Source organism: Symphalangus syndactylus, chromosome 22 (genome assembly GCF_028878055.3).
Source record: "Symphalangus syndactylus isolate Jambi chromosome 22, NHGRI_mSymSyn1-v2.1_pri, whole genome shotgun sequence".
Lineage (NCBI taxonomy): Eukaryota > Metazoa > Chordata > Mammalia > Primates > Hylobatidae > Symphalangus > Symphalangus syndactylus.
In genome coordinates, this window is record NC_072444.2 from 25,630,019 (window position 1) to 25,642,730 (window position 12,712).

Below are 12,712 nucleotides of genomic sequence, written 5' to 3' on the forward strand. Positions count from 1 at the left end.
GGCACCGCACTGCTGCAGATAGTTGGGCTCTGCTCCGTGAGGCACATTTCCTTGCAGTTAGCCATGTCTTCTTGGTGCTGCAGGTCTATTCTCAGTATCCCCTTCATTTCTTTTCCCTGTGGTCTGCTATGACTGGGGAAAACAGGCTACCAAGGGAATCCAGAAAATCAGGTTATTAAGTCAGTAACCTAAGACAAAATGTAATGTTAAATTGTAGACTCCTCTGGGTAGCTGAGTTAACCTGAGCTCTGTGACATCTGCTTTTCTCACTGCTCATTGATTTCCTTCTGGCAGCTTTATCCAGAAATCTGTCTATATTATGCTGTCTATGTCACCATGAGTATGATGTGCTGATTTGCTGGTGTCCTGAGGATGTCAGTTAGAACCAACGTGTTATCTCCGGTCAGTAAGGCTTCAGGGGATCCTGCCAGTGTGATCCCCAGCTATTGAGGTTTATCTAGATGTGCCCCAAACAGCTACAGAGTATCAATACTTCTCTTGGCATCATAGCTGTTCTAACTGTTCTTTGATTCTTTTGCCATTATTTGTAGTCCTTAGTAATTTGCTGTCTGGACAAAGATTTTTCTCCCAAGGGGCCCTACCTTCTTTCCTCATTTTTATAGAACCCTACTCACAGCTCTCCCTGTTGGTTTTCTCAGTCTTCTCTGGCTGTGCTACATTGTTTAAAGCTCTGCTTTAGAGAGGACCATGGGACATTGGAGTGCTGTGATAAAAGGAAAGGGAGCAGGTTTTCGAATAGTTTTTCTTCCTGTCGCAGCTGTATCTAAGGCTGTTCTGCCTGTTGCAGAAATGTCTGTTGCTCATTGAGTATCTAGCAGCTACTTCATCTGTCGTGGAGGTCTGGGTTTTTCCCCCAGTTCGCTGCCACTTTTTCTGTTGGACACAGTCTCTAAAATGTCTTCTGCCATAGAGAACATATGAGCCTTTCTTCCCTACAGATTTTGACAGAGTTGGAGCACAGTGGGATTGGAAGAATCAAAGAGCAGAGTGCCCGCATGCTGGGGCACCTGGTCTCCAATGCCCCCCGACTCATCCGTCCCTACATGGAGCCTATTCTGAAGGTAACACAAACCGAGAGGCTGGTGCTTTCTCTGTGCATTGTCATCAGCTCATATGGGGAGATGGGAGTGTTTCAGTGCTCACTAGTACACTGAACAAAGTAGATGATTTCTTTGCTCTCATGCTTGGAGACCAAAGGGCCATATCAGGCATTTTCAGTTAAAGAATACCAAGAATCTCATCAGTCGCAGGAAAGTGCTGTCCTTATAAGAGGTAAGAGATAATGCTTCAGGACATCATCACAGGTGTTTGGAAAGGAGAAGTAGGTAGATAGTAACATAAAATAGCTCGCCCAAAATGAGGAAAAAATGAGCTTGAAAATCTGAAACAACCTTCAAATCTCAACACATTAGAGTCATGTCAAGTCCTTTATAATGTATGTTAATCTGGATGAACAATCACTGAGACTCAGTTTAGAGGAGACATGAGAAATACTTTCACATTATAGTGCTTCCCAGCTCTCTCACATGTCAGACTTATACTTCATATGGAGAAAAGTTTGAGAATTTACATTCCAGAGAAATCTTGGATTCATAAAGCCTAGAAGGAATTTCTTTATGACTGAGATGGTCTCTTGGGTGAATTTTACTTACATAAAAGAAAGGTTTCTAGTAGAGTCTAACCTGCATTCATTTTCTCATAACTTCTTTTTCTAGGCATTAATTTTGAAACTGAAAGATCCAGACCCTGATCCAAACCCAGGTGTGATCAATAATGTCCTGGCAACAATAGGAGAATTGGCACAGGTAAAGGGTCAGCTACTTTTTCCATAGTGGAGATAGGGTGGAAAAGAAACTCACCTCTAAGGAAGTCAAAATCTATTTTTTTTTTTTAAATGAAAGGTCTCACATATTTATTACGGAACCCAGCCAACCAACGCGTTCATAACAGATTCAGAGAGAAATAATATATTCTCAATAAAACATGTCCAACTCTCCAGATAGTGGTGACATTTTCAGCTTGATATGGTAATATTATTGTGACCTTCAGACAGCATAAATATGTGTACCATCTCATGTGCAATTCTTTATAGACCCATCTTGGTTCTTCTCCAATGTCTTTTTTTGGAGTTGTACCTGGTTGTATTACTAGTTTTCATCCGAATCCACTGGGGAATGGGACGATTTTACTTTTGTTTCTTGGCCAGGAATTGCTTCATTCTGAGAGTCTTGTGAGAAGACATGGCGAGAATCAGAGTCAAGCACACACCATGATGGTGGAGAAAGGAAGAGAGGGCTTTTTTTTTTTTTTTTTTTTTTAATTTTATTTATTTGTTTTTGAGACAGTTTCACTTTGTCCAGGCTGGAGTGCAGTGGCGCGATCTCGGCTCACTGCAACCTCCATCTCCTGGGTTCAAGCGATTCTCGTGTCTCACCCTCCCAAGTAGCTGGGATTACAGGTGTGCACCACCACACCTGGCTAATTCTTGTATTTTTAGTAGAGATGGGGTTTCACCATGTTGGCTAGGCTGGTCTGGAGCTCCTGATGTCAGGTGATCTGCCCTCCTCAGCCTCCCAAAGTGCTGGGATTACAGGCATGGGCCACCATGCCCGGCCTCCAAAATACTTTTTAATGCCAGAATTTCTAACCCTTTCTGCCACCCTCTTTTTGATTTTGCAGGTTAGTGGCCTGGAAATGAGGAAATGGGTTGATGAACTTTTTATTATCATCATGGACATGCTCCAGGATTCCTCTTTGTTGGCCAAAAGGCAGGTGAGTATTACTGCTTCCTGATTGAGCAAGACAGACCCCATGAGTCCGGGGACCTTGCTTCTCTTTATTCACCTTAGTGTCCTCACCCAGTGCCTAGAACAGAGTGTGACACATAGTAGGTGCTCAAAAATACTTGTTGAATGAGTAAAAGTTAGAAAGATTTGAAACCAGAATTACCTGTTGTCCTGACCCAGAGTCAGTTTCAGTAAGTATCAGGGCTGACTAGTGCCATTTTGTCTATACAAAAGAAAATGCAGGTCAATTATCACAGCCCTAGCTCTCAGAGGGAAAAAGAAAGCCTGGGCCACTGCCTATGAGTGAACAGAGGTTTAGCTCATCCTTGCCCAGCCCTGGTTCTGCTTTCCCAATTTTGAGGCTATTAGATGACTAGACTAACATTAAGAACAGTCTTAATTTATTTCCGGGCATGGCAGCTCACACCTGTAATTCTAGCACTTTGGGAGGCCAAGGCAGGAAGATTGCTTGAGCTCCAGAGCGAGAGCAGCGTGGGCATGATGAGACTTTGTCTCTACTAAAAAAAATAGCTGGGCATGGTGGCATGTGCCTGTAGTCCCAGCTACTCAGGAGGCTAAGATGGGAAGATCACTTGACTCCAGGAGATTAAGGCCGCAGTGAACTGTTATCACACCACTGCACTCCAGTCTCCAGTGAGACCCTGTCTCAACAACAACAAAAAATCTTAATTTCCTTTTGAATCTCCCGTTAGTCATTTGGGATATGGAAGAATGATGTGTTTTCTTTGAGAAAGGTGGGAATTTTCTTTGTCTCTTGATCCAGTGATTGTTGGAGGTTTGTGTGCTCGATCATCCTTGGTTTTATGCCCTCTTGGGATTTCTGCTTATGGTTAGTGTCTTTACCAGAAACCTCTTTTCTTCTTACAGCCTCTAACACTTCATTACAATCATTATACAAAGAGTTCAACTATGCTTTCTTTTCTCTCATACTGGCTCAATGAGTCATGTGTTCTTATGCCTTTCCAGGTGGCTCTGTGGACCCTGGGACAGTTGGTGGCCAGCACTGGCTATGTAGTAGAGCCCTACAGGAAGTACCCTACTTTGCTTGAGGTGCTACTGAATTTTCTGAAGACTGAGCAGAACCAGGGTACACGCAGAGAGGTAGGGGATGTGGCAAACTTGATCTTTAAAGACTTTGCTGGGAGGATGGCAAGAGAGAGAAGGTTGCAGCATTAACATGCTCTGACAGTGTCAGACTTCCTGTCCCTCTCCATTTTGTTCATGTAGCTGGTCATTTGGGTATGAATTGGGGATTATGTAACCTGAGAGGAGTATCCGTAATACTTGTTGTAATCATGTTGTGATGAATGTTTTCCTTTTTCCCTCCCCTTTCCCACCCAGGCCATCCGTGTGTTAGGGCTTTTAGGGGCTTTGGATCCTTACAAGCACAAAGTGAACATTGGCATGATAGACCAGTCCCGGGATGCCTCTGCTGTCAGCCTGTCAGAATCCAAGTCAAGTCAGGATTCCTGTAAGTTGGGGGTAGCCATGAAAGACTTGCCAAGTTCTCACTCACAGAGCCCTTGCTGGTTGTGTTTAGAAAGTCTGGAGCTGGATTACTGAGAAATTATAGGATATTGGCTCATGTAGTAACTTTTGAATGAAAAGTCAGTAGTTTCTTCTTGAATCCCAGAAGGGTTGCTGCTTCCCATTGTGGCCGGAGTCCTCATATCTGTCTAGATTCTTTGTCAAGGGTTGACATGCCAAGTCTGTCTGCTTTTTGATGCCAATGCAAGAGATACACATTATCACCCCATCACCTCTATCTATCTCTCATTCTTTCTTAGTGCCTCTTTGATGGTTCTCATTCCCATGGTATCTACAGAAGAAGAGGATAGAATTGATTCTCCCTGTTTTAATTGATAGGGAAATCAGAGGCAAGGCTCAGGGCCATAGGGAAAACTAGCAGCAATCAGAAATTTGGGGCTCTTTTTTCCATGAAATGGTTTGGCCCAAGAGCTGCATTGCCTTTTTTTGTTTGTTTGTTTTTGAGACGGAGAGTCTTACTCTGTTGCCCAGGCTAGAATACAGCACTGCAACCTCTGCCTCCCGGGTTCAAGCAATTCTTCTGTCTCAGCCTCCCAAGTAACTGGGACTACAGGTGCACACCACCACACCCAGCTAATTTTTGCATTTTTAGTAGGGGAGGGTTTTGCCATGTTGGCCTGGCTGTTCTCAAACTCCTGACCTCAAGTGATCCGCCCGCTTCGGCTTCCCAAAATGCTGGGATTACAGGCATGAGCCACTATGCCTGGACGCCCTTTTTTTTTTTTTTTTTAAAGTTTTATTTTATTTTTAATTGACTCAGGGAGGGGGAATAGAGAGAGGTTGGTCAATGAGTGCAAGGTTCCAGTTAGACAGGTGGAATCATTTCTGGTGGTCTGTTGCCTATTGCCTTTTATTGTTTTTATTTTATCTTAATTTTATTTTTTTGGAGACAGGGTCTCACTTTGTCACCCAGGCTGAAGTACAGTGGTGTGATGTAGCCTCGACCTCCTGGGCTCAAGTGATCCTCCTGCTTCAGCCCCTCAAGTAGCTGGGACTACAGGCGTGTGCCACCACACCTCGATACTTTTTGTATAGCCCGTTGCCTTTTGACAAGTAGCCTGAGTGAATGGGGGTGGAGTATGGGGTTGCAGGAGGGTTTTCTAGACTTAACCCATATTCCCTCAGGGCAGGCCTATTTCTGACATTGAAAGTTAACATTGGTTCTCCCAACTATTCCAGGAAAATGTTATTACCCCAAAATAAATTGTTTCTGAACTCTCTAGATGGGGTCATATTGCTTCAGATTTCTTCCTCTTCTGGTATTAGAGAGACATGCCTGTGATGTTATTCTGTCAGCCCCATAGCTTTTGAGAGCAGGGCCTGAGCCGTGCTGCTCCTGGTGTTCTTCCTTATTCATGGCACCAGTCAGCTCAGCTCTTCATCTGTTTAGTTCTTACCCTCCTTGCTGCACTCTTGATGTTAGTATACCTCCCTCCCTTGCCGCTGCCCCCTCCACCACCGTCAGAGTCCTTGAGGTCCTTATTGTTCAAGTCAGGTAGGTAGTATTTGCCTGCCAACCTGTCTGAATTCCCTAGGGGAACCAATGAGCTGCTGAACAGATGTTTGCCTAATTTAATTCCCTTCACTTTATTTTGGGGGAGTAATTATTTTTATTGATGGTTTCAGTTATGAAGTTGTAAACGGTAAGAAGGTAAATTAAACAGAGCAATTTAGAGAAAACCAACCCATCATGTACTGTTTTAGGCTTTTGTGGTTTGAGTAATAGAAAAGCCAAAAACGGTTTACTCCTTAATGGTGAGAGGCTATTCATTGGTTCCTAATAGACCTTGAATTCCCAACAGTGTTAGAACATACTAGGAAGAAAGATATGAATGCTAATGTCTGTTAGGAGGTTGTTTGTTATTAACCATGCTCTGCCTGAAGTCACGTCATGTCATGTGTAGCTCTAACACTCTCTGTTATTTTGTCCTAGCTGACTATAGCACTAGTGAAATGCTGGTCAACATGGGAAACTTGCCTCTGGATGAGTTCTACCCAGCTGTGTCCATGGTGGCCCTGATGCGGATCTTCCGAGACCAGTCACTCTCTCATCATCACACCATGGTTGTCCAGGCCATCACCTTCATCTTCAAGTCCCTGGGACTCAAATGTGTGCAGTTCCTGCCCCAGGTCATGCCCACGTTCCTTAATGTCATTCGAGTCTGTGATGGGGCCATCCGGGAAGTAAGTACCTTAAACCCCAATCCTTCTCTTTCTCCTCTGCATCACACATGCACAGATCCATTTGTGCTTCAGCTTCTTAATTGTGCATTCTGTGTGCTCTTGAGCCTAATGCCTTCCTCCCCCTTAACTCCCAACATGTAAAGTGTACAATCGGCTCACTCCAGTATCCTGGCTTAGATGGCTAAAAGGGCCAGGTGCAGTGGCTCACACCTATAATCCTAGCACTTTGGGAAGCCGAGGTGGGCGGATCACCCGAGGTCAGGAGTTTGAGACCAGCCTGGCCAACATGGTGAAACCCCGTCTCTACTAAAAATACAAAAATTAGCCGTGCGTGGCGATGCACGCGTATAATCCCAGCTACTCGGGAGGCTAAGACAGGAGAATCGCTTGAACCTGGGAGGCGGAGGTTGCAGTGAGCTGAGATCGAGCCACTGTGTTCCAGCTTGGATGACAGAGTGAGACTCTGTCTCAAGAAATAGGTGACTAGAAGATGAATAGCCTGGGGGAGGAAAAGCATTGTCATTCTCAGTAATCTAGAGTTCAGTCCGGTTGTAGATGCCCCACAAATACAAAATCAGTCTGGATTTCTGGTTGCTCCTTCATGACAAGATTTAAGTCGTAACACTTTTAGTGAAAATACTACACAGGTGAAGTTGCATGCTTCTTACTGGATCTCATACTGCCACCAGTTGGTCCCATTACTGTTGATCCTCAGTGGGAGCATGCGGCCAAGTGGGTGTTTATCCGATCTCTCCATTGTAAACTTATCTGTTTTCCTTTGCCATTAGTGAGTAATCTGTGGGGTGACACTTTGAGACTCCATGGCTATCCTGTTCCTCAGCTACCTTCCATCCAGTGACTTTAGCATCCATTGATAATCCTCACTTGAATTGATTATCACACTGGTGGTTGCAAAGTGATGACTTTCTAATTTTGTTATTCCTTCTCCATTTTATTAGCTGGCAGCATTTTTTCTGTAAAGAGGAATTTTCCCCTCCCCCACCTCTCACTCTTGCTGTTTCTTGTGTCTTTCTCTAAACCACAGAATATGCAAAATGGTTCTAAGATTATATGTGCATACTACTACCAACCACAAATCTAAGTAAAGTTCAGAATAGCTTTGTAATTCCTGTTATTCTTAGAATACACTCTACTAAGGGTGTACAGTCAGAGTACTATGTTTAAAAGATACCTCAATTAGTTACTTTTCCCGCTGATCATATTGTCAACATGATCTACATTTAGAGGAGATAGCATGTTTTTAGAAATTATGTTTCCTGACTTTGTGTCTGGAGTATAGACATACCGTTTATTTGTTTCTATTGTATTTATAACTATCAACCTGATTGAATCCTTTTTTTTTTTTTTTTTGAGACGAAGTCTCACTCTGTTGCCCAGGCTGGAGTGCAGTGGTATGATCTCAGTTCACTGCAGCCTCTGCCACCCAGGTTCAAGCAATTCTCCTCCCAGCCTCTTGAGTAGCTGGGATTACAGGGGTGCACCACCATGCCTGGCTACTTTTTGTATTTTTAGTAGGGACAGGGTTTCACCATGTTTGCCAGGCTGGTCTTGAGCTCCTAACCTCAGGTGATCCAACTGCCTCAGCCTCCCAAAGTGCTGGGATTACAGGCATGAGCCACCACGCCCGGCCGGAATTCTTATTAACTCTAATAATTTACCTGTAAATTCTCTCAGGTTTTTGCTCTATATAATTATATAGTCTGGTGGGTGGGGGTGGTGCGGGGGGAGGGGGGAAGAAAAATAAAAAAAGGAAGTTCTGTTTTTTAGTTTTAATCCTGTAAACCGCTTAGTGACACAGTAATGAAAAGTAATAAGTAATAAAAAAGTAATAAGACCTCTACTACCATGTTTTTGGTTTTTAAGATAGGGTCTTGCTCTGTCGCCCAAGCTGGTGACACAGGTTGCAGTAGGTGATACGGGCTCACTGCAACCTCCACCTCCCGGGCTCAAATGATCCTTCCACCTCAGCCTCCTGAGTAGCTGGGACTACAGGCATTTACAACCACACCCAGCTGATCTTTTGGGTTTAGCCATGTTGCCCAGGCTGGTATCAAACTCCTGGGCTCAAGCCATCTGCCCACCTTGGCCTCCCAAAGCACTGGAATTGCAGGAGTGAGCCACTGCACCTGGCCTTACTCCATGTTAATTAGATGCAGTGATAGTGGAAATCTATAACCTTGCTCCTGATTTTAATAGGACTGCTGTTAAGATTTCACCACGAAGTATAATGTTTGTTGTAGCTTTTTGGTAGATATCTTTTTATTTTTTAAAACATACAGAATGCTTCACAAATTTGCCGGTTATCCTTGCATATGGGCTATGCTAATCTTCTCTAGATTGTTCCAATGCTAGTATATGTGCTGCCAAAATGAGCACTAGATAGCTTTATAAAGGTCAAATATTCTCATATAAAGAGAATACTAAAGAGTTTTTTTATGAATGGATATTGAATTCTTTAGTCTGTAATAATCATATGGTTTTTCTCTTTTAATGTGTTAAATATGTTGAATCACACTGATAATGTGTTCTAATGTAAGAATGCGGGCATTCTTATATTAAAACCACCTTGGTTATAATGTATTTTTAAATTGTGATCTTATGTCAGTTCAACTTAGAATTTTTGCATCTGTGTTCTTGATTGAATTGGTCTGTAATTTTCTCTTTCTTAACTATAGGCTCAAAGATCTGTTTAGCTTTTCTGTATCTACTTGAAGCAGTTTTGGCTACTTTTTTTTAGGAAGCTGTTCATTTTATCTAAGTGATAAAACTTGTTGACATGAAATTGTTCACACCATTCTCTTACATTTTAATTGTTTTAAGATCTTTTTTTATGCCCCAGAACTGAGTGGATTATGTTTTAATTTTCTACTAGAGATTTGTCAAAGCATTTTTCAAAGAAGCAACTATTGGCCAGGTGCGGTGGCTCATGCCTATAATCCCTCCCAAAGGGGAGGCCGAGGCGGGTGGATCATCTGAGGTTCAGAGTTCAACTCCAGCCCGGCCAACATGGAGAAACTCCATCTCTATTAAAAATACAAAAATTAGCCGGGCATGGTGGCGCATGCTTGTAATCCCAGCTACTCAAAAGGCTGAGGTGGGAGAATCGCTTGAACCTGGGAGGTGGAGGTTACAGTGAGCTGAGATTGCGCCATTGCACTCTAGCCTGGGTGGCAGAGCAAGATTCTGTCTCAAAAAAAAAAAAAAAAAGAACCAACTTTTGACTTGTTGATCTATTATTATTTTCCTTTTTCTGCTTTTTAAAAAAATTGTGTTAGAATGTTAAGTCATTGTCAATCTTCTTTTCTAATGTAATCTCTTAAGGCTATGAATTTCACTCCAAGTATTAACTGCTTTCCAAAATTTCTTAAAACTTACATACTGTAAGATATGTGGGGGGAAAATTTAAAATAAAAAACTTATTTATTTATTTACAAGTCAGATAAAATTTACATATCGTAAAACTCATTGATTTTTAATATATTTACAGAGTTATGCAATTATCACTAATAATCTAATTTTAGAAAACTTAAATCACCCCAGCAAAAAACCTCTTGTCCATTTTCAGTCATTTTCTGTTTCTGCCTCATCCCTGGGCAACTACTAATCTGCTTCTATCTCTATAGATTTACTTTTTCTGGACATTTCATATAATTGGTGTCATAGAATATGTGGTCTTTTGCATCTGGCTTCTTTCACTTAAAACTTTTGAGGTTCATCCATGTGTGGCATGTATCAGTAATTTATTCTTCCTTTATTGCTCAATAGTGATGTAGTATTTTCATTATTGTTCAGAAATATTTTCCAGTGTTAGAATTTCTTCTTTTACCCTTGAATTATTTAGAAGTGGGTATTCTATTTGTAAACTTAAAGGGTTTTTAATTTCTCTTTTTGATATTGATTTCTAACGTAATTGCATTGTGTTTATGATTCTTTCATGCTTGCTGGAACTGCTTTAATGGTCTAGTGGTTGATTGATTTTCATAAATATTTCCTATATCCTTGGGAATACTTGTGTATTTGCTAACATTATGGACAGGGTTTTACATAAGTCATTAGATTGAACTTATTGTGTTCAAATCTTTTGTGTCCTTCTAATTTTTGTTTGTTTCATCTGTCAATACTGAGAGAAGTGAGACAAAAATCTCCCTTTACGATGGTGGGCTTATTTCTGATAGTTTAGTCAATCTTGTTTTATGTATCTTTGAGATTATATTACTAGATGCATGCAAATTTTAAATCCTGATATCTTCCTGGTAAGTTGACTCTTTTATCATTATGCAATAATCCTTCTTATCTTTAATAATACCTTAAAATTTATTTTGCCTAACGTTACTATAGCTACACCAGCTTTTTTTTGGAGGTGTATGTCTTTTCCAATTCTTTTACTTTTAACTGTCTTGTGACTTTTTGTTTTGGATGCTCTCTTGTAAATATAGCTAGATTATCTTTTTAATCCAATTTAAAAATGTCTTTTAACCAGTGCATTCTAGGCCAATTGCATTTATTGTGATTGCTGATATATTGGGGTTATTTATTTTATTTTGAGACGGAGTATCGCTCTTGTTGCCAGGGTGGAGTGCAATGGTATGATCTCGGCTCACTGCAACCTCCGCCTCCTGGGTTCAAGTGATTCTCCTGCCTCACCCTCCCAGGTAGCTGGGATTATAGGTGCATGCTACCATGCCCAGCTAATTTTGTATTTTTAGTAGAGATAGGATTTCACCATATTGGCCAGGCTGGTCTCAAACTCTTGACCACAAGTGATCCACCTGTCTCAGCCTCCCAAAGTTTATCTTTCTTTTTTGTCTCTTTCTGGATTTGTTTGAACCTTTATTTTTTATTTCATCTTTTGCCTTCACTCATTGGCCACCTTTAATTTTTCTTAACATTTTGTAATAGACTATTTCAATCATGAATAAAGTAGACAACCTATTATATTAGATTCTCATATACCCATCAGTAATTATTAGCATTTTGTCAATTTGGTTTTATCTCTTACCTCCATTGGCTTTCCCCCCCCACACATGTGCGTACATTTCTGCAGTATTTTAAAGCAAATTACAGGTATCATATTATTTCACCAATACATACTTTTTTCCATATAACCACAAGTATGACACCTACAAAGCTAACAATCATTTCTTAGTATTATTTAATACCAGCCCTTCTTCAGATGTCCCTGATTGTCTTAAAAATTCATTGTAATTTGGTTTATTCAAATCAAAATCTATATAAGGTCTACATCTGGCATTTGGTTGATGTATATAATTCTTTCACCACTTATTTACCTTTTCCCTCTACTTAAAAAAAAAAAAAAAAAGTCATGTATTTGTAGAAGAAACCAGGTCATTTGTCCTGTTTCTCATACTGGATTTGGCTGATTGTATCTTCGAAGTATCTTAATTTCCTATAAACTGGTTAGATTTAGAGGCTTGATTAGATTCAGGTTCTGTTCTTTTGACAAGAGATACTTCATAGATTACAATACTGTATACCTCCTGTTTCAACATTTAGTAAACAGATATTTTCGATATGACCCGCTGCTAGTGATGTAAGGGCTAATCAGTGGGTTCGGATATTGTCATCTGATCCATCTGTTATAAAGTTCCCTATCAGCCTTTTTCCCAATCATTTTAGCATTCATTGGTAGTTATTTCCTAAAGCTATTATTTGATTAAGGACTGCAAAATGGTGGTTTTCTTACTTATATATATATATTTTTATTAAAAAAAATTTTTTTCCATGACACATCTCTCAGGAGGTCCTGAGAACATGTGCCCCAAAATGGTGATTTTCTAATTTGATTGTTCCTTCTGGATTTATTAGCTAGAAAGTTCTTTAGAAATAAAGAACTTGGCTGGGCATGGTGGCTCACAGCTGTAATATCAGCACTTTGGGAGGCTGACTTGAGAGGATTGCTTGAGCCCAGGATTGTAAGACCAACCTGGGCAGCATAGCAAAATCCCATCTCATTTTATTTAAAACATTTTTTTAGGCTGGATGCAGTGGCTCACGCCTGTAATCCCAGCACTTTTCGAGGCCGAGGTGGGTGGATCACAAGGTCAGGAGATCAAGACCATCCTGGCTAACACAGTGAAATCCTGTCTCTACTAAAAATACAAAAAAATTAG

The 12,712-nt window shown here is 40.9% G+C and overlaps 1 protein-coding gene and 1 non-coding gene across 6 annotated transcripts in view; one reads left to right on the plus strand and one right to left on the minus strand.

Annotated features, from left to right (window-relative positions):
* MTOR (mechanistic target of rapamycin kinase) overlaps window positions 1–12,712 on the plus strand; it is a 156,909-nt gene that overhangs the window by 26,585 nt on the left and 117,612 nt on the right. For all 5 annotated transcript variants that reach the window (XR_008653986.2, XM_055262403.2, XM_055262404.1 and 2 more), the window contains 6 exons: window positions 960–1,082; window positions 1,737–1,826; window positions 2,701–2,793; window positions 3,795–3,929; window positions 4,170–4,299; window positions 6,310–6,560. Coding sequence is in view for 4 of the 5 variants with exons in the window: in XM_055262403.2 (XP_055118378.1) it covers window positions 960–1,082; window positions 1,737–1,826; window positions 2,701–2,793; window positions 3,795–3,929; window positions 4,170–4,299; window positions 6,310–6,560 (822 nt within the window). In the remaining variant the exon portion in view is untranslated. The remainder of the gene's footprint in view (window positions 1–959; window positions 1,083–1,736; window positions 1,827–2,700; window positions 2,794–3,794; window positions 3,930–4,169; window positions 4,300–6,309; window positions 6,561–12,712) is intronic.
* On the minus strand, window positions 8,851–8,957 carry LOC129472828 (U6 spliceosomal RNA). The gene has a single exon (XR_008654098.1). It is a non-coding gene; the product is annotated as a U6 spliceosomal RNA (small nuclear RNA).